This window comes from Canis aureus, chromosome 13 (assembly GCF_053574225.1).
Source record: "Canis aureus isolate CA01 chromosome 13, VMU_Caureus_v.1.0, whole genome shotgun sequence".
Lineage (NCBI taxonomy): Eukaryota > Metazoa > Chordata > Mammalia > Carnivora > Canidae > Canis > Canis aureus.
In genome coordinates, this window is record NC_135623.1 from 70369807 (window position 1) to 70392457 (window position 22651).

The window sequence follows — 22651 nt, forward strand, 5'->3', positions numbered from 1 at the left end:
GGACATTTCTCCAAGGAGGACGTACGGATGGCCCACAGACACGAGGAGATGCTTATCATTACTTGCCATCAGGGAAATGCAAATTAAAATCATAATGAAAAAAAATAAAATAAAATCATAATGAGATATCACCTCACACCTGGCAGAATGGCTAAAATAAAAAACACAAGAAACAGCAGGTGCTGGTGAGGACGTGGATAATGAGTAAACGTCCTGCCCTGTTGGTGGAGTGAGGCCTGGTACAGCCACTGTGAGAAAAAGGAGTGTGGAGCTTCCTCAACAGGTTAAAATTAGAGCCACCCTGCTCTCCAGCAATCACACTCCTGGGTATTTACCCAAAGAAAACATAACCCTGATTCAAAGGGCTACATGCACCCTCATGTCTGTAGCAGCATCACTTACAACAGGCAAGATGTGGAAGCAGCCGAGTACCCATCGACCGCGAATGGATAAAGAAGAGGTATATGTATATAGATATATAGGTAACACTGTATTATTATATATCATATATATTTAATGAAATATTATCCAGTCATAAAAAATGAAATCTTGCCATTTGCAATGACATGGGTGGAGCTAGACAGCATAAAGCAAGTGAAATAAGGCAGCCAGAGAAAAACAGATACCAAGGGCTTTCACTGCTCTGTGTAATTTAAGAATAAAACAAACCAGTGAAGAGAAAGAGAGAGAGATCACATCACAGAGAGAGGCAAACCAAGAAATGGAGTCTTAACGATAGAGAACAAGCGGATGTTTACCGGGGGATGGGTGGGGGGTTGGGTAATGCGTGAAATGGGTGATGGGGATTAAGGAGGGCACTCGTCATGACGAACACAGAGTAATTAAAATAAAAACTTAAAAAAAAGAGTAAAATCCAGTGAGTGAGCTGTGAAATACAAAACAAGCAAACCCCAAAATATCAAACATTTCTCTAGTGTCCCGAGTTTTAAATCCTTTAATTCAATAAAGACCGTTCAAGATTTTATGTAAAATGTCTATTGAATTCCTGGTTACTGTGAAGAAGGTCCCTCCCACATCTATATGCTCAGTGTCTGGGCCAATTTCTCTATTCTCGGGTAAATCCAAGAGGGTTCACCCCGCCTTACTGTTTTGGAAAATGATTTCCTTGCCAAAGCGCTAAAACAACTGCCCTATGCTCAGTCCTAAGATGAGTCATAGGCCTTTTTATATGCTTTTCTCAGATAATGGTGAGTATCGCATTGTTTGTTATTCTTTGTCAGTTTTAAAATATCTTATATTGAATAAATAGGATGTTAACAAATAAAAACACATCTGTGAACGTATAGAAACATAATCGTAGGGGACATCTCTGGGTCAAGCGAGGGTGTCTAAGTCCCCAGATTTTGCCGGTAAGCCACAAACAAAAATAACACAAAGTTTGTTTTTCTCTCTCATCATTGATCTGCAGGGAAAAAGTTCCAGTATATTATTTAGCATGATTCAACTCTACTTAAAATCATAAAAAGCTTTGCCTAAAATTCATTAGGTTCATCCACGAGGTATAAGATGTAGAGACGGATACAGCAATGGAACTGGAGGTGGAGGTAGCAAGGAGAGAGGAAGACGGGGCCAGAGACACAAACGCAGACGTGGAGACAGAAGGAGAGCAAGATTCTAAGTGGTGGAGAAGAGAAGGGGGATAAGCCCACCTGTTGTCCTGGACTAGTCCAGTCAAGGAGCCATGTTTGTAGAAATCAAGCGCATAAGCGTTGAGTGGCATTCTTCTTCCTTGGTTGTCAAATGTCTGCGACCACAGCACAGGAGCCCGACTGTGATCGATGCCAATTGTGCGCAGAACGACCTAAAGAAACACAACTCTTCTCGTTATTTGCGTGCAAAGAAAGTCTCCGATCTCTGACACCGAGCTGTGAACTTCCTTTCTGTACTCGGCCTTCTTGAAGCACACTCTTCACCATGAAGGCAGAGGGTGTCTTCCGTACACAGTGGGTTGGTGGCGTCCTGAAGCAGGCCTACAGGGTGACTTGGTACCGCCCGTGAACCTACTGCCTCAGAGCACGCGGACACTTCCAACCACCCAGCCATGAGAATCACAGCAAGGCTCACTAGAAAACAAAGGCTAATTTTAATTTTTTTATTATTATTATTATCCTAATTGGCCTAAGAGATACCTTGTAAACGGAGTATCAGAGAACCAGTGCCTTTTCTGTCTGAAGAGTTCGACTGAACGACTCTACCAATCACAAAAACCCAACCACCACCAGGATAAAAAGGAAGATATAGGGGGAAAGAGAAGAAAGATAAGAATAGGAGGTACACAAGTCACTCGCTTTTGATGTCTGCTTATTTTACAACTATACGGGGTCAATGAGAACTACTCCGATACACTGATCGGTACAACTTTCCAAACGGCTTGGTAGTAGCATGAAAGCTCTTTTATTATTAAGAGTTTCTTGGAATATTCTTATTCTCGCACGATCTAGAAAACTGTTGTGACCTCAAAAATCCAGAAGATTTTACATTCAAGGGGAAACTGCCACGCACATGTACTAGACATTTGTGGCAGCGCATTTGTAACAGTGAAGACTAGAAACAAACAGTTTCTAAGAAGAGAATAGATCAACGGCTCTGAAATACTGTGAAGTAGTAAAAATAAGATAGAGCTTCATGCGACCACGTGGACGGATCTTGGGAGCATGGAGTTGAGTCCAGAAAACAGAAACAAGAAATGCAGGAGACTGCAGTAAGGATTCCTTTGCTTTTCATACAAAAGCAGCAAATATAAAAAGCTCTTTGGAATATGATGTTTTGTAAAGAATTAAAGAACACAAAATTCAGGATAATTGACATCCAGGCAAAAGAGGGGAGACAAGAGAATAAAATGGAGGAGGAGCCCATGGGTGTTGAGTCCGTGAGTCTTCATTTTAGTTTTATGCTTTACAGCTTATCTATGCGTGATTTAAAGATATCGTGAATGTCTATTTAACATTGAATTAAAAGGTAACGACCAATAAAAGCAAAAGAATCTTGAGAGTACTAGGATACTAGTAAAGTGAAATTGTATGTAGTGAGTGGGGTAAGGCAAAGGGCGTGCTGTCATCGAGGAATACTCTGGAAATCTTCATCAGTGCAGGATGCTTCAAAATAAATGAACTAGAACCACGCTCTTCCCTAGCGCACCATCAGGAACAACGAAAGGCCCGTCTTAGTTCATTCCCTGCACCTTAAAGATCTCTTCTAATTGATGGTGACTGCGCAGCAACAGGACATAGACATTTTATCCTATTAAAACTGTATCAAGTCCCTCCAAAACTCGAGGGGGAAATTTGCATATGGAAAGGAGCCAAAAGTTAATGGTAGGTACTGACCATCCGTTAAGTTAATTGTAAAATAGAGAAAAAGGGAAATTATAATACTTAACAAAATGCCTTGTTTTCCATGTGATTAGCTGCAAACGTCTTATATAAGTAATTCATTGTAATTATAGATATAAAATACAAGGGAAAAAACCTTCATAAAGTCATTGATCTTACAAGCGGGGCTCAGTCCGCTCTTATTTCTATGCAAAAATTCCACATTCCGTAAGACACCGTTCGTTCGACGAGGGTAAAGAACTAGCCTGAGAGCTTCCCCTAGGCCCTGAGCAGTGGTCTCAGGTTCATTTTTAAACCATGTACATGATCAGTGAAAAAAAAAAATTCTTTCTCATCTCTCCTTTCATAAATGCTTTTCTCTCATCTTATAAAACAAAAAGCTTCCTCAGACTTACGTGGGGTTTGAAAACGTACAGGGTAGCCACAAAGAGCAATATTGCTTTCCTAATGAGAAAGTGGATGACTTTAAAGGCTACATAAGAAGTGCATTTTTCCCTTTTAAATTAGGTTGCTTCCAATTCCTTGAATTCAACAAAATTAAAGTGGCTCTAATTAAGTTGCTAATTAAAAGAACATTAAAAATATATTTGTGATAATAGACTGCTAGGTGACTTGAGACAAACAACTCAGAAGGAATCAGAAGAATTGTGTATCACTGGCATAACGAAAGTTGTTCAATTCTAAGCTACTTATCTATTTGAATAAGGTTTCTCAACATTCAAATTGAAATTCAGTGATGGAACCCTGTTTCATTCTGAAAATAAGTAAATATTCATTCTTAGTTATATGGACTAATTTATAAATAGTTTCAGCCACTGCATTAATACATATATTTCTAATACAATATTAATTTTATTTTTAGTAATCCTCATAATCCGTATTATATTTAAGTTTCTGTAATTAACAGAAAATAACCATTAAATTGAAATTGCATACTATTTAAGCTTAGAAATGGATAGGGTGGCTTGGTGTTTAAAAATATATTAATTACATTATGTGAGGGAATGTATGATCTAACTCCAAGAGAAAAGAACTGTCCCAAATTTTAAGTCATTAGAAATTTTATTCTTGACTGTTTTTAATTTTATAATTAAGTCATTAGAAATTTTATTCTTGACTGTTTTTAATTTTATAATTAAGTCATTAGAAATTTTATTCTTGACTATTTTTAATTTTATAATTATGGGTATCCAAATGCTTCAGTATTCATATTCCATTTTATTCATTAAAAATGATATGGTGGCATTATTTTAACATATCAACATTTATCTGAAGCTGGAAATTATATCATTAGAAATTATTTGAATTTGTGATAAAAATGTATGTGTCCATTTAAAATGCACAACAGTCAGGACTCCAGGGTAACTCAGTGGTTTAGCGCCTGCCTTCAGCTCAGGTCGTGATCCTGGGGTCCCGGGATCGAGTCCCTCATCGGGGTCCCCACGGGGAGCCTGCTTCTCCCTCTGCCTGTGTCTCTGCCTCTCTGTGTGTCTCATGAATAAATACATAAAATCTTTTAAAAAAATAAAATAAAATGCACAAGGGTCAACTTAGTTTCTCAAAATTCTTTTAGGTAGACTATTTTACATAACAGAGGACAGACTGACTTGAGATGAGAATGGAATTGAGACACTAGTGTCTAACCGTATCAAATATCACGAAACTTATTTTTTTCACAAACTGTGTTAAAATATGCATTAAATTCCTACAAGATTCCAGCATTCAGTGGATTATCCAGCATGTTCCCAATGTGCTAGTTCTCTGTACTCCACTTTGGACATCAGTGATCCAGAATATATATATGGGATTTGTGGCCTCTGTAGCAATACTGGGAAAGCCCGAAGATAGTTTTAAGTGCTTTATGCATAGCAAACTTGCATCAACCTATAAAGACAGAAGAAAAGCTGGGAATTCTGTATAATGGAGCAGGGTTCCTCAGGCCAACACGGAAAAAAAAAACAGAAATCCTACAGGGCTCAAGAGTACCATTTCCTGGATATTTCTGTTCATACACCTGGAATTTTTGTTTTTCAATTTGCGAAATATCAAATCCTTCTTAAACAGCCTAGAAGTTTAAATCTAATTCTTTCTTAAAGATCTTTTATTTATAAACCCCATCTCCACTTACATGGTTTGGAGTATTTGGTTGAAGCAAATCACTATCAGAGTTTCCAGAGAGACAAACAAATGGAGAAATTGCTACTCTTCCTTCTTTGCAGCTCATCAAGTGAGACACAAGTTCAGAGTCCTCACATTCCTTTCCTGTGAAATCTGGTCATAATAGATTGGGATAGATCAGTTTTTTTAAAAACCAGCCAAATTGGTAAGCTTCATGCACATACTCTAGGCCATGCTACAGAGGGAGTCATTCCGCGTGGCAGGACCCGTATCAGACTGGATGGGATATATCACGTAAAGTGAGCAGCATGTCTTGGCACAGAATACACTCAGTAACGGTTAGCTATCAATACGTCATCAATATCATAAAATTTTGTATTATATTTGAGTTCCTTGATCAACAGGCAATAAAAGACTACATTTAAATTGCAATGCTAACATAGAATTATTGTTATTACCTTGGTGCTTTTTCCCCCCACAATCCTTCCAGACAGGGTATTCCAAGAGGCCACTATCACTAGGTTTGAAAATGGCATATTAACAAGAAATATTTTTTTCCATTCCTACTCTTTTTGTTAAAGATTTTATCTATTTATTTGAGAAAGAGTGAGAGAAAGAGAGAGAGCACGAGCAGGAGGAAGGGCAGAGGGAGAAGCAGACTCCCCACTGAGCAGGGACCCTGACTCAGGTTATGATCCCGGACTCCGCACCCCCATGAGGGACTCTGGGATCACCACCTGGGCTGAAGAACAGACGCTTAACTGACTGAGCCACTCAGGTGCCCCCTCTGTTCCTACTCTTAAAAAGTCCCGGATTATGCACCCGAAGTTGGCTTTGATTTGTAATGAAGGCACTGCCATTTGGCCTTCTCTGGGATGCTCACAATGTTCCACTGCTCCCGTCTGCTTTTGTCCACGCTGCTTCCCACTTTAATAAGGTCCAGGAAGTAATAGGCTCTGCTTCCTTTACTTTTTCCAATTGAGGATGTTAGGGTTTAATGAAAGTGGGAAATTACTTCCCATGGCTCAACCCTTTCCTTTTATCCCAGCCAGCTTTTCTTGTTTACTTTCCCCTAGAAGATTTCTATCCAATAGCTTATGAAAAATAAGAGCAAAGATTAATGCATTTACTATGTGCTAGGTAACATTTTAAGATGGTCACATATATTAACTGAATTATTTAAAACTTACCCCAACAAGGTAAGTAACGTTATTTTCTTTTTTTATATATCTTGAGAAAATTGAAGTATGAATATGGGTTATTGAAATAATATGGAATATTGCCCGAGGTCTCACTGCCAGGAATAGCAGGACCAGAGTTTGGGCCCAGGTAACCTGCCAAGAGTCTATATGTTATTTCCTCTCAAGAAAATGAGCGATAGAATGATCTCTCACTTCTGTTCATCTCATAGATATCCTTACTGTTTGTCAGGCTTGCCCCAAAAGCAACCTTTAATCAAGATGGTTTATAAATGACTCTAGTTTCATTCTCTGTTGCCCTTTACACTTCTAATAACCAAGGGTTAAAAAAATAATAATAATAATAATAATAACCAAGAGTTTGTTTCTTGGGGAAGCAAGAAGAATCTCCTTATTTTAAGGCAGACTGATCTTTCTCAGGCTCTACTAGTTCTCTGGGAAAAAATATTCTTAGGAAGATAATATTTTCTTTAAATTGTTCCACAGTGGAGCTAAGATATACTTACTTATTTTTGACAATGGGAGTTGATATTCCTGTTTCATATCAGCCAACTTGGCAACATTTAGTAGGAAGGAGGCAAATTCCTTTGTAACATTCATGTTATACTCATGTAAAGCATCATTAAAATCCTCCGGGAGATCCTCAAGGAACACCTAAATCATCAGGGAGATCATTAAAAACACTGGAAGGCCAAATATTTTTTTTAAAAGAGAGATCTATATACCTTCCTTGAAAACTGAAACTTTGGAAGAATGGTAAAGAACACTGCAATACAATTCTGTAGTTACCTCTTTATTTAATAATGTAATTGTTTCATCCCTTCATCCATGAAATTGAGGTAAAATTCATTTTTCGTTTCTATTATACATTTATGAAAACTTGTATTTTCACTCTTAAAAATTTACTTTCACACTAATTAATCAACACCACCTTTTTTAAAAAAAGTTTTTGTTTAAATTCCAGTACAGTTAACATACAGTGTGATATAGGTTTGAAGTGTAGAGTGTAGTGATTCAACACTTCCATACAATACCCAGTTCTCACAGTAAGTGCACTTTTTATATTATTGTAGGAAAATTTTTAAAATAATTGAACACATTTCTTTAATAGATACCAGACACAGGACTTTTTTTTTATCTTCCTTGGTTAGTTTTGGAGGTTGCATTTTGTAGGACTTTGCCCATTTTGTCCAAATAATCAAATGTACTTGCATGAATTATTCATCATATCCTCATTTGTTATTTTTGATATTCAAAGTAAGATCTGTAGTAATGTCCCATTTTCTTTCCCGATATTTGGAAAATTCATCCTGTTAGATTTTCTATTTGGTTTGTTTTCCTAGCTTCTGAAGCTGAAAAATTAAATCACTGATTTTTTTTCACCCTTTATTCTTTTCTAAGATATGATTATAAGGCTATCAATTTTGCTCTAATCATTGTATGAATTACATCTTGTATGTGTATGTTTCTTTTATTATTTTTTAAATAAAATATTTTATAATTCCATTTCATTTTTGTCCTATATGTATTTTTTCTTATTTTAATTTTTAAATTTTCTTTTTTTAAGAATTCTACTTATATTTAAAAGGTATTTATCACAGTAAGCATTACAAGTACAATTTTTTAAAAAATCAGTGTTAAAAGGCTTACTCAACTACATGAATCTGTCTAATTTTCAGGAAGTTAAGGTGTTTCTGATTCTTCTGGTATTTACCTGGAATATCTCATTTTCTATCATTTTACTTTCAATCTTTCTGGGACCTTATAGCTAAGATGTGAATTATATAAACAGCATATAATTGTTGGGGTTTTTCTTAATAAAATAAAAAAAAAGTTAGTATTTTACCTGAAGTATTTAGCACATATATATTCAATGTACTTATTTATACAGTTGAGATTATATATACTATTTTAGTATTCAGTTTCTGTCTGGACCATATATTACATATTATTTTGTCTAGTTTTTATCTTTTTAGTGATCAAATGTACCGGCATAAATTATTCATAATATCCTCATTTATTCTTTTTGATATTCACAGTAAGATCTGTAGTAATGTCCCATTTTCTTTCCTGATATTCGTAAAATTTACCCTGCTAGATTTTCTATTTGTTTTGTTTTCCTAGCTTCTTAAGCTGAAAAATTAAATCATTGATTTTTTTCACCCTTTTCTTCTATTAACACTTATTTGTACACTATTTTAGAAGATAATTGATGCATTATGATGTCAAAACTATTATAAAATATATTTTTAATTTTTACAATTCTTAATACTGTAAGAACGTTAAAATACTCAAATATATTTACCCTTCCCAACACTTGTATTATGACTGTCATGCATTTTAGTTATGTATGCATATTATAAATTCCATAATACATTATAATTATTTTTAGATACAGTAGATATTTATTTATATCTACCCACACATTATCCTTTCTAGTGTGCTTCATGCCCTGTTACATTTACAAGTTTAGATTTTTTTGTCTGCCTAAAGTATACGATATTTCTTTTAGCACATACACCAAAACCTGTTAGAACTAATAAGCAATATCAGCAAAGTTGGAGAATACAAAATCAACATTAAAAAATAGTTGTGTTTCCAAAAAAAAAGTTGTTTCTACATACTAAGTAAGTACCTGAAAATAAAAATAGGACAATCTCATCTGTAATATATCAAAAAAAATAAAGTATTTAGGTATAAACTTAACCATGGAAGTGAAAGACCTCTACACTGAAAAGCATAAAACACTGATGAAAGAAATTATAGCAGACACAAATTATGCAAAGATATGTCATATTCATGATTGGAAGAATAATTACTATTAAGATGTCAAAACTATCCAAATTGATCTACAGATTCATTGCAATTCCTATCAAAATCCCATGGCATTTTTAACATAAACATAAAAAACAATCTCAAAAATCATATGGAATCACAAAAGACCTTGAATAGTCAAAATGATCTTGAGGGGAAAAAAACAAAGCCAGAGGCATCACATTTCCTAGTTTCAGAATAGATTACAAAGCTACAGTAATTAAAACAGTATGGTACCAGCATAATGAAAGACATAGATTGATGGAACAACAGAATAAGTCCAGAAATAAATCCACGTGTATATGGTCAACAGATCTTTGACAAGGGTGCCAAGAACACACGATAGGAAAGGATAATTTCTTCAACAAATGATTTTGGCAAAATTTGGCATACACGTGTAAAAGAATGAAATTGACCCTTACCATACACTGCACATAAAAACAAACTCAAATTTTAAAGACTTAAATGTAAGACTTGAAACTATAAAATTCATAGAAAAAAAATACGGACATTATATTTTTCAATACTGAAGTTTCCATTTAATTATATGGTAAAATTCTAATTATCTGGTGAAATTCTCTATCTTTTCATAAATTTTGTCTATCACTTCTCCTATTTTCTTGAACATATTAATCATACTTATATTCTTTGTTTCTTAATCCCAATATCTGAATTATCTGTGTATCTACTACTATTGCCTGCTCTTCTTCCTGCCAATTGGTCATACAGTCTTGCTTGCTTATTTACTTTTTAGTTCTGGGGCTTTTTTTTTTTTTTTCACCATAAATTTTTAGGACTTGATAGGATTTAAATGATGTTATCTTCCACCAGAGTGAGTTTTCCCATTTTTGTGTTTGGTTATGTGATTAAAATGTGATCACTCCAATCCAAGTAGAGATTAAAGTGGTATTGTTGGTATTGTTTTCCAGTTTTATTAAGTTTCAGTTGATACCTGATTTATATATTTTTAATTTTTTTTTAAAGATTTTATTTATTTACTCATGAGAGACACAGAGAAAGAGGCAGAGACACAGGCAGAGGGAGAAGCAGAGTCCCCACGAGGAACCCAATATAGGACTTGATCCTGGGACTCCAGGATCACGCCCTGGGCCAAAGGCAGATGTTCAACCGCTGAGCCACCCGGGCGTCCCAAGTCTATACCTGATTTAACTCTGTTCCTGGGTCATGACCCTCTTGGGACTTTGAGTATGAGGCTGGTGGGTCTCGTTTACTCAGTCCTAAAAGATTCCCAAAGATCCACCTCTTTCCTACAGAGCTTCCTAACCTTTTACATCTTCCGGCTCTAAAAGTCTTCAAAAATGTCTTGAGAGGAATACAAGCCTGTGAATAAATGCAGAACCTTCCTTCTAGTGAGTTTTTACTTAATAAATGCCACAAGACTAGAAACAATTGGTGTAGTAACCTAACATTTCATGCAGATCTGATGCTCAGTGAACGTTCTCAGTAAACTCATAGAAACCCCGTCTCCTCAATTTCTGTCACTCCAGCCCCATGTGGTCACTAAAAGCTTTAATAACTTTTTTTTTTTTTTTTTTGATCTCATAGGAGAGGCTCTCTGAATATGCTAAGTACAATTGTCAAACCCTGTCCAGAATCAACAAATCCTTTGGGAGAAAACCATGATTAGAGATTCCCATCACACCATTAGTAAGTTCTTGCCATTTTATAATTTAGCCACCCGAATCCTCATTGTTTCCACAGCTCTCTGTCTCAATACAAATGATAACCACTCACTACGTCCTACTTGGAAGTGCACAAATTTCCAATAACCTTTAAATAAAAGACAGAGAAAGAGACAGACAGCGAGAGAGACAGGAGATCTCCATGCAAAACATTTCTTTATTGTATATTTTTAATATCTTTTTCCTCGTAAGAATTTAGGTACTAACTTTTCTAAGTTAAATATAAATCATTTAAACAAAATGAATAATACCTCAAGAGTATACTTGTGATGAAAAAAATGTGATGATAGATCAGTGACTTAAGTTGTGTTCACTGGTCAAGAGAATATTCCTTGAGGGCTAAGATTTGTAATTTGACATTGTGGAGCTAGACAATATAGATTTGCTCATCTCTCGGTTCCTTGTCACCTTTTACTAATGTTATTTAGTATAACCAGCCTATCCCATTTTCTCAGATCCTACTGGGTACCTTAGGAACAGTATTTGATGCTGATTTAATAATGGCAAATCCTGATCAAAGAATATGTTGCAAACAAAATTGGGAAAGAGTTTTCTTGCCTTTATTCTATGTGAGTCAAGGGATGATTTCTTCAACGACTGTTCTAATATTTTTCAGTGAGGACATTACAGTTCATAAGATGTATTTCTTACCTGTGCCCCACCTCAAGGTGAAAAGACCCTAAGGGAACTACAGATTCAATGATGGGAACTATTAGTTCATTTACTGTCTAATTATCTACATTTTTATTTTAGCCGCTGGATGTCCAGCCACTGGCCATCCCCATTTTTAACATTTAAGTTGAATGTTTGGCTGCATTTCATTTCATGGAAACTGGATGCTACAATTTGATACAATCATACAATAAAATGGAAAACATGAGCAAAATTCTTTATCTTATTATTCCTCAAGGCATTTCATCTTTTGATAGATTTATGTGCAGAAGCTTATGAATAGGTTAACTTATGAATAGGTTAACTAGGACAGTAATCACCGATAGAACAAATTATTATTCTATAAAACAAATGAGCCCTATATTGACAAAATTCTACTGCTGCTGAATCACTTACGGTGGGATCTACTTAATCACAGTAATTTTTAATGTCATCAGAAACATGAATTTTACCTTTGATTGATAAAACTTGATAGTAGTTTCCTGAAACTTTGCTGGAAGAATTCTTCTTCCAAACAGATTGGCCAATACTAACACTAGCTTTTCCATAACATCTTGAGAAAAATGTTTTGAACCTATACAAATCAAAGAGCCTTGTTATAAAGGTAAAAAGGTGCGTCAATCTCATCTTTAACATTTCTTTAAAGATTGTATTCATTTATTTGACAGAGAAGCAGGGGGAAGCAGGCTCCCCGCTGAGGAGAACCAGGTGCGGGGTCGCCGGGATCATAACCTGAGCTGAAGGCAGATGCTTAACTGACTCAGCCACCCAGTCATCCCCATTTTTGACATTTAAGTTGAATGTTTGGCTGCATTTCATTTCATGGAAACGGAAAATCTGTAACAAATACAGCAACCAAGGAACTGACAGTGTGCAACGGTGCCTTCTTCTTCCTGCTTTCTACTCCCACACTAGTTCATACCATACTCATTCTAACCCCAAATTGCCCCATCTCCTCACCTGGATTCCATCCACTCCTCTCACCCTCAACTTCAAGCTACGATAGGTTTTCCTAAAGCATTTTATGATCATTTCTCTCGCCCATTCAAAAAATCTCCAATTACACCTCAGTATCTAATGAGCAAAATCCAATCTCCTTAGCCTAGCATTTAAGGCTTTCCAAAACTCAGCCCACCAAGGACCAAGTCCTATCTCCCTTCCTTACCTTCTCGCCACTCACGTTAAGGCACCACCCTTTTGACTTACTCTCTACCGTTCACAACGCATGAATATTACACCGTAGTGATTAAAAAAGTGCTACCTTTAATGACTTGGGCTCTAGACTCAGACCATCTATACCTGAATCTTGGCTCTGACACTTATTACAATTGTATGGCCATGGCAGTTTATTTAGCTTCTCTGTGTCTGAGTTTCCATATTTACAAAATAGTGATAGCCATGTCACATGCCTCATAAAGTCATCAAATTTTCTACCTCCATGATTATAATAGTATACACCCTCCCACCCCACGCTACCCATGACCACAGAGCTTTTGAGGGGATAGAACTTCCTGAGTACCCTTGTTTCATGGAACAGTGCATGCTCAGAGCATAGTGACTAGACTTTTTGCACAAAGTAAAGTGTTGCTATCAATTATGATAGAAGATAAAGAAATGCTATGAAAAGCACTGCATTTGTCAGGAATTGGGAAATATAACAAATTTAAGCACAAAAAGGAGAACACTTCTTTTAGGGACACTGTTTAAAGGTCTACAGTTTAATTTTAAAAATTGAAGGCTTTTAATTAAAAAAAATATATTAGTCATTGGAATATTAGGCAGGCATCAAAGTGCAATTCACAAAAAATTACATGATATTGGCAAAATATATTTCAAGGAAGATTCTAGATTCTAATTAGTTATTTAAATATATAAATTTATATATATTTATACCATATACTTATATATTTACTGTACATTTATACTCTAAGAAAATATGATTGGAAAAAAATTCACAAATACTAATGGTGAATATTATATTTAACATAATGCTTTCCTATATCTCTTTTCTATGCTCTGCACATATTAAATTTAATTATAAAAGATATTTATTAAAAAATCATATATTTTTAAAATATGCTCTGAGTCCTAGAATCTAGAAATTACCAAAGTTCATAAGAAACTAACATTTTAAAATAGATGACACAAAAGATGGCTGTCTCTCATATAACCTATATTAGTAGGTATATAAAACTTTATTTTATCTAATTTAATATTTCTAAATTATCTAAATATTAACTTGTGTTATTTTTTGGCAAAAAAATTTTCCTGAAGTGCTAGCTCCACTACAGTTTCTGTTGCTATTTTAAGATTATACACAAGAACAGCAAGCTTACCTTTCCTAGTTGGCTGACAGAGATTATGGAAAAGGCCTTTTCTGAGAAAACTGACAAAAACAAAATTAGAAGGCTCATGATAATGCAAATGTGATACAAGGCCAGCAAACCCCCTTGGTTTACCTTCTTGATCTAAATAGCCCTAAAAAACAAAAATAATTTATTAGTTTGACTCAACTCACCCACGTATAGTAATTAATAACTAACTTATTCAGTGTCAGTTTAAAATAGTATTTAATACCAATACAAGAGGAATTGGTAATTGTTATCTGGCTCATATGTGACAATCATATCAAGTAAAGAAATATTAGTCATTGGATATAACCTTGTAAAGACCACAAATTAATTCAGCATGATAAAAAAAAAAAATGAAGATAGTGCCATTCCTATTTCACAAAAAGACAAGGGGCAATCATACCTGTTTCACAAGGAATTGGAAAGAAAACAAGAAGTAAAGTTTCAATAGCTCCGTGATTCTGGGTTGTTTGAAGGACAGCAATGAATGCTTTAGCACGGACAGCACCTTTAAAGAAGAGTATCCGCACCATGTTAGTTTTATGAAATATATTTGCAAACAGTAATATAGATATGCTCTAATTTTAAATGGTTTTCTGTATCTTACGATGTTTCGACGTCTTAAAAAACCTTTCCGGAAAAACAAATATCCTTTCTGGCTGGAGACAGACTGTCGCTCCCAGGCCTAGCTAACTCCTGAAGGTGACAACAACGTCTCCAAGAGCATGCCTACCATATACAAACCAACCAGTCCCAAGTGTATACCCCCGGCTGCTTCCTCCCTAGTTCTCACACACCTAGCCAATATTTCTTGTCCAACGTCACCCCGGAGCCAGGTCCCAGGCAACAAGAGGCCACCTGCAGAGCCCAAAACCCAGGAGAATTATTCACAGTCACCAATCCTAGACTGCTTACTCTGACCTGTCTCGCTTTTTCCATAGAAACTATAATAAAGGAGGCACCTAAACCTTCCTGCTCCTCCCGTCGTTTGCCTCCAGACCAGCCTGGTGTCCTTCACATACGGTGCCCCGTAGTGTGCCGTGACTCCTGTCTCTAAGCCTTGTAAATATAATACTTTATTTTCCCGAGCTTTATCTCTGTCTCCTCTTGTGGCTGCACCTGACTATCACATAAAAGAATATAAAGGCTGGATATCAGCCGTATGTGCTATACCACACAGACACGACGAGCAACATAGAAGATTCAGTTAAATTTCACATTATGTGCTTTACCGTCTTCTTACATGGCACATCCTTCCTTTAACAAATAGAACATATAAAACACGACCATCAGAACCGAAGCATATTGCCAAATAACCAGGTAATAAATGTGAACCCAGTTTAAGAGCTTACAGCCCTTAGTTTATTCTGGAAGAAAACGAGGTCTGCTGTCGCATGCCCTGCAGCGTTGCAGCAAAAATAACAGAAGTATGTCGATTAAAACAAAAGTACTGAAAACATCGCTTGGTTTCCCCTGTGAAACAGCACCGGGGGCGTAGTTCAGGTACCGTGCAGCTGCGCACTAACACGTCTACGAAATACCAGTAAGAGGAAAATTTCCCAGCATCATCACGTTTGAGCCTGTCTGCCATCAGGCCTGGGAGTTCATAGAACCTGGGAAGAACCTGTATTCATCGTAAGGCCGGCGGACTATGTGAAATGAAGGTGGGAGGAAATGGATGAGAGAGAGAAGGCAGAAAGGCAGGGGGTATAGTGTACGTCGTCCTTACTTTAGGATGATTCTTTTTGAGGGTCCCCAAAAATGCCCTTTCCTACCACCTCTCTCTCTCTCTCTCTCTCTCTCTCGCTCTACATTTAGTCATAGATGGCAACAGCAAGAAAACAGCAGAGTAGCAAGAGGGTGAGCAACTCATGGTAGTTCACTGTAGTCTTAGAGCTGTAGACACATAACTAAAGCCTTACTAAGATAGTAAGGACCCTGACGGCAATGTGGCAGCAGGACTGGCAAAAGTAGGTCAATAAACTTCCAGTCCAGAAAAGCTACATAAGTGTTAAAATCTACTACACACTAGCATGTGGTTCAAAAGCTACTCATCAAGCCTCACGTTTAATAGGGTATTTGAGCCCCACTTAGGAGGGCAGAGAGAAGCCAGAGTGAAATCATACATCCTGTTCTTTGGTAATCCAACAGATTGACACTAATGTACCTATATCCAAAAGTGAGAAAATAGAAAAACCCACAATAGATCAATTTTTTTATAAGGAAATTGATCGCTTTCCTAAAGTTATTCAGTCATGCTAAAAAATGTTTTTTAAATGTCTATATGAGGAATGAAGACAAAGATCTTTGGCCACAGAGTGCTTACATTCCAGTGGGAAATATAGAGAAAATAAGTAAAAACATGATAGATAGATAGATGATAGGTGATAGATAGATAGGTGATAGGTGGTAGATACCTGATGTACAGAAGGAGGGGCACGCGCCGTATATAAGTGAATCAGGATCACAGCGCAGCACACAGGAGAAACATTCACAACTTAGAAAGGGCAACGTCAGGAGGCTTTACTGAGAGTAACGTTAGAACCAAAACTTGAATGAGGTAAAGGAGTGAGGCTACGCACACGACTGAGAGAAGATGTTAGAAGCAAAAGAAACAGCAAAGCCATGGTCCCCAGGCTGTAACGTGCCTTGAATATCCCTGGGGCAGGCGGTGGGCTCATGTGGGACAGCAGGGAGACGTGAGTTCAGCAAGATCATCGGGAATCCGGTTCTGCAGAACCATCGTAAGAAAAGGGTAGGGGGCTGACCTATAAAAATTGTTTTCTTGAGACGCCCGGGGGCTCAGTGGTTGAGCATCTGCCTTGGGCTCAGGGCGTGACCCCGGGGTCCCGGGATCGAGTCCCACATCGGGCTCCCTGCAGGGAGCCTGCTTCTCCCTCTGCCTGTGTCTCTGCCTCTTTCTCTGTGTCTCTCATGAATAGATAAATAAAATCTTTTTAAAAAATGATTTTCTTAAAAAAAATGGTTTTCTTTATGGAGCAAAATTGTTTTTTGAAAAATTATTTGGCATCCTTGATGGGCACCATAAGATACGACCTCTGCAAGACAAGGCAAAATAACATAAGGTAAATGGATAATTATGAATTGACATTTAAAAAAAATACTTTATTAATATGTGGAAGAGTGATGTAAGAAATAGTGAAGCATTTCAGGAAAATTAAAATTCCGGTAGCAGACTTAAAATCCACATGTGTATAACTACAGAGCAGAACTGAAACCGGAGAGCGGCAGCAGCGATGTGAAAGATAAATTTCACAGGTTCTCCCATAATGAAGAAACACATAGCAATAGAGTACAGAGAAAGAATTCTTGATTTAAAAATTATAATTTTTCTTGATAAAAAATTGGACAAATGAAAACAGAAGCAAATATCAAAGATCTAACTTAAGAAATCTCTTCTTAGTTCCAAAACCACTTGATCGTAGCAAAATGGAAATGAGTTTAACATTACTGAATCGTACACTTAAAAACGGCTAAGATGGTAATTCTACGTTATTTTTATTTTACCACAATTTTAAAAACTGATTATGAAGATTCAAAGTTCTTAGCATGTAATAACTAAAACATCAATTTTAAAAATGGCCCACAAAACAGATTTTGAAATTTAAGGATTTTTTTAAAGATTCATATAAATACGTAGGCAGAAAAAAATCAAATTAACGACAAGAGAGTAGGAATTACGTGGCTCCTTTAGGGGAGACTAAAAGTGTCTACTCCTCTTTATTTTTTTTATTTTATTATTTTTTTTCTACTCCTCTTTAACAGTATGCTCCAGAGGAAATGAAGCCATCTTACTTTCATGTGATGAGTAGAGAAAATTCTGAGAACTTTATGTCCGTACTTGAGCTTTTTATGTGTGAAGATTACAGATAGATTTTCTTGAATATGCCAAGGCAAAGAAAATAAACCACTCCAATAAACTTTCTTAAATTTTTTTTTTAAAAAACTTGCTAAAAGATCTATTCTTCTCTCCTACACAGGAGTAAAAATTAAGAATGCAGAAATGGGGAAGTTTTGGTCTAAAATGATAGGTGCCTGCACTGTTAGACCAGCAGCCCCAGAAGAGCCAACTCATTACGAAAGTCCTAAAAGATTCCTCGCATCAACAAACAGTATCTGAATTAATAGACAATATTAAATATTAGTATTCAATATACAAAAATAATGCATCTTCATAAGAATAAAAATCAAATTGTTTTATTATGAATTTTAAATCTCTCATGGTGAGATTAGACACAAAATATTTATCTCAGCGAAAATTTCAGGAAAAGTTCAAAATCATATCAACGTCTAATCAAATATATCAGTGTTTAAAAACCAAATGTACATGCGTGGCCAAATACCAAAATGATAATAAGACTGGCTTTGGATGATGAAACCTGTATGCGTTTTGTCTTCCTGCAACCTTTTATATTATCTAAATATTCTTTGATGAATTTGGGTTGCTTTGTGTTTTTGCAAAAAATAAACTCAACTGTTATGAAATGATCACAACTAATCATCTTGCTCCTTTTGAAAATGGAATCTAACACAGATCTTTTAAGATCTACTGCCAGGGGCATGCGGGTGGCTCCGCGGGGTGAGCATCTGACTCTCGATTTCTGCTCAGGTCGTGATCTCAGGGTCATGAGATGGAGCCCGGAGTCAGGCTCTGAGCTCAGCAGGGCGTCTGCTTGAGATTCTCTCTCCCCCTCCCGCTGCACCTCCCTCCCCTCATGTTCCGTCTCTCTCTCTCTGAGTAAATAAATAACATCTTTTAAAAAATCAAATCAAATCAAATCAAATCTCTAGCCAGCAGCACCCTTAACTACTCTAGGACAACACCGATCCCACATGAAAGAACAGTAATCCTTAATTCCAAATGCCCATTCAGCACAAATTCTGTGATTGACAGAGGAGACAAAACTAATGATTATCCTCTCTCTCTAGCCCCAACCCTCCACAATGCGAGACATTGCAAAGCGCAAAAAGCCAGTGAAACTGAAAAGTCATCGCTAGAGACCTCGAAAGAAAAGCGAGGCTGACCACAGCCAGGCTGGCAATGGAGACTCTACCTCCGAGGATCAAGCACGATACCTTGGCTTTAGCATCCTCTGGGTCGTCTGCCTTGGAAGCCAGCAGCATGAGTCGCAGGACCAGGGTGATGCCCAGAGGGAACTGTCCTCTCAGTTCAGGAACGTTGGATTTAATGAGTTTTTCTATCTTGGGCAACGGAATACCGAAGAAATATACATCTCCCATCAGGTCTTGACCTCGTCTCCCGGCTCGTCCAGACATCTGGAACCGAAGAGAATCACAAAGTAAAACTCCCCTAAACATTTTGTCCATCGCAGTGTGAGAAACGAGCCTTTCACGTGGGGCTGGAGCAAGTAAGCCGTGCGTACGCCCAACCGTTAGGTAAACTGGAGCTAGAATCCAACTAAGACAGAGCTGAGAGCGAGGCAGTTATCATTACGCCCTTGCTTCGTGTCAAAAATGGTGCTAAATATTCATATCATGATATAAATTCGAAAGAGCACGACGAGAAGACTGGCCCCTAATTTCAAATTCACTTAGAGCTGAACTATTTACCCCAATTCTGTCCTTCCCCACTTCCCCTCCCTTGTTCCTTTCCTACACACGGGTGTGTTGCACTAGCAATCACCATGCAAATTGTGCACAGATTGAAGAAATACATGAGTAAGATAAAATTCAGAAATGCTACTCAGAGAAAGCAAACCCTTTATAGAAGCTGTATTAGTTCTCATCTATTAGGTGCTCAGAATGCGCTAAATCCTTTGAACTGTTCTGATACGGGCCTCGCAACACACACCATGTGAGGTAAATATGACCATTATCCCCATTTTACGATGTGGGAATAGGAACGCGGGGCACGGGAGAAACTTGTCCGTAGTCAAACACCAGGAGGGGGAAGATCCAGGACTCACACCGTGGCACCTTGACCCCAAAGCTCGTCATCGGAAATGTCATAAGGCCCTGGCTCCGGAGCCCCACGCAATTGCAAAGGTGACGTGGGAGAGGGAGCTGGTGCAGAACACAGCCCCGGGGGAGAGAGCACAAGGACAGAGGTTGGGGAAGAGGCGGGAAGTAAGAGGGGTGTTCTGTGGGATGGAAATGGGGCCTACGGGGGAATAAGAAGGAAGTGCTTGGAGAGAAGGAGAGGAGGGCATTTTGATGACAGCCTGAGCGTTGGGTGCCAGATGTGGCCTCGCGCCCTTGCCACTCTGCGTCCCACACTCGGAAGCGATGGGCAGGCCCGAGTGGAGGTCCAGAGGCGCCGGCCCGCCCGAGAGCTGGCAGGTGCCTTCCCGATCGCAGGCCCCATAGCAGGCCCTGTGTGTCAGCGTCTGAGGGCCGCACATTCACCTGCTGCGTGTTGCAATACCTGTCTGTAATTGAGGGCATCCAGGTAGATGGAGTTCTGAGCAAAAACCACGGATTTACAGGGCATATTGATTCCTAAAGCCAGTGTCCCGGTAGCTGTCACCACCTAGGGAGAGGAGAAAGGAATCCTTCACGAAACGCATTTCAGGAGGAGGCCAACGCTGGGCTTCCCGGCGCCCCCGATGGAGACCCCCTACCCCACACGCTCCCGGGCCCGCTCCTGCCAACGCGTGTCTGGCTGATTCAGTTCTCGGCTCAAAGGTCCAACAGAAAACCCGGGACCAGCGCGCAGCCACAGCAAGCACCGGCCACCGGCCACCGGCCACGACCCCCCGCCTGCACACGCGTCCTCGTGGGACTGTGATGCTCAGGTGGCAGTCGTGGGTCTGCTGCCTCCACTGGGCCCCGAGCCCTCTTGGCCACTGCATCCCCGGGGACGGGAGTCCCTGGCCGGGGACAGGTCCTCAGTGACTGTTTCTTAATGAGGGACTGAAAAGGGGATTTCTTCCTGGCGGGGCAGCAACACTTAGCAACCCGCCTCTGGGCTATTGCTGCTTCGCCCACGACCACTTACTTGTGAAGGTTATTTCTATGGAAATTACGGATCTTGTAATAATAGGAGCAAAACAGTTTCATTTTTCCCCCGGAATTGCCTTGACAAACTGACCAAAAAGGCACCAGGGCAAACTTTAATGATTCTTAAATGATCCAACTTTTGCTCATTTTCTCATATAATGCTGAGTATTTCTTTCTCTTTCTTTCTTTCTTTCTTTTTGTTTTTTTTTCTTTTTTTTTTTTTTTAATCCTGAGTGTTTCCAGTGGCCCTCTCTTTCTCTTTTCATTGATTGTTTATATGCCATGGCTTCATGTCAATGTGGAATAATTTTCTGGAGTTATTCTGTAACTGAGATCTACACATCTGTGAAAATGAAACGCATACTCTATTAGCTTTTTCTAAAGCTCGTTAATGAAAACAAAAACGGGAGAAGTAAGAACGTTAAATTTATATTGTAACTAGAAGAAATACCTCTTTAGAAATGTGTTCTCTATGACAAAGCTATCACTATTTCCATATTGCCTTTTCCGGAGTCATCTAATTACTCATTTAGTAAACTGGTAGTATTTAGGCCTCTACTATTTAACGTATACTGTTTTATTTTTTTTTATTTTTTTTTTACATATACTATTTTAGACACAAGACATGCCAATCAAAATAGGTGTACCTCTCTTCCTCAATGTATAAGCGTGTAGAAAATTTTGTCTCTAGTTATTGTCCTTTTTCTTAAAGATTTATTTGAGAGAGAGAGAGGGTAGGAGTGGAGGGAGGGGCAGAGGAGAGGGACAAGCAGACTCTCCGCTGAGCAGGGAGCCCGACCCGGGGGCTGCATCCAGGACCCTGGGGTCATGACCTGAGCAGAAGGCAGAAGCTTAACTGACTGAGCCACCCAGGCGCCCCTCTAGTTAATGACTTTTAAAGTAAATAAATATCTTATTAGTTGGGAGAAAAGCCAAGCAAAGTTGTTAACGATATGTCTTAGTTTTTATCCAGATTAAAATATTACCTTTTGATTTTCTTCAACACATTATTCAAAATTAAGAAATACTTACCTACAGTGGTATCCTCTCCCTCTCTCCTCCCTCCCTCCCCCTCCTTTTGCTCTCCTTTTCTCACTTTCTTTCTTTCTTTTTTTTTTTTTTAAGATTTTATTTATTTATTCATGAGAGACACAGAGAGAAGCAGAGACCCAGGCAGAGGGAGAAGCAGCCTCCCTGCAGGGAACCCAATGTGGGACTCGATCCCGGGACCCCGGGCAGACGCTCAATCACTGAGCAGCCTAGGCATCCCTCTTTCTCGCTTTCTCACGTACACAAATATAATATACATCATACAAAAGAATTTGATATGGATACTTTTAAAAACTCAGGGGCTATTTTTAAATATTACTCAAGGTCTGAACTGAGATATTATATTAATTGTCCTTGTGGATTTATCCAGACTATCTGCACACACCCTCATGTAACATACTACATAAAAC

At 38.0% G+C, this 22651-nt stretch overlaps 1 protein-coding gene across 4 annotated transcripts in view; it reads right to left on the bottom strand.

The window, feature by feature from the left end:
• Nucleotides 1-22651, bottom strand: part of DDX60 (DExD/H-box helicase 60) — a 92746-nt gene that overhangs the window by 10253 nt on the left and 59842 nt on the right. For all 4 annotated transcript variants that reach the window (XM_077846583.1, XM_077846581.1, XM_077846580.1 and 1 more), the window contains 8 exons: nt 20617-20721; nt 19308-19508; nt 14614-14718; nt 14196-14337; nt 12312-12433; nt 7177-7324; nt 5482-5624; nt 1671-1822 (listed from right to left, as the gene is read on the bottom strand). In XM_077846583.1, the coding sequence (XP_077702709.1) occupies nt 1671-1822; nt 5482-5624; nt 7177-7324; nt 12312-12433; nt 14196-14337; nt 14614-14718; nt 19308-19508; nt 20617-20721 (1118 nt within the window). The remainder of the gene's footprint in view (nt 1-1670; nt 1823-5481; nt 5625-7176; nt 7325-12311; nt 12434-14195; nt 14338-14613; nt 14719-19307; nt 19509-20616; nt 20722-22651) is intronic.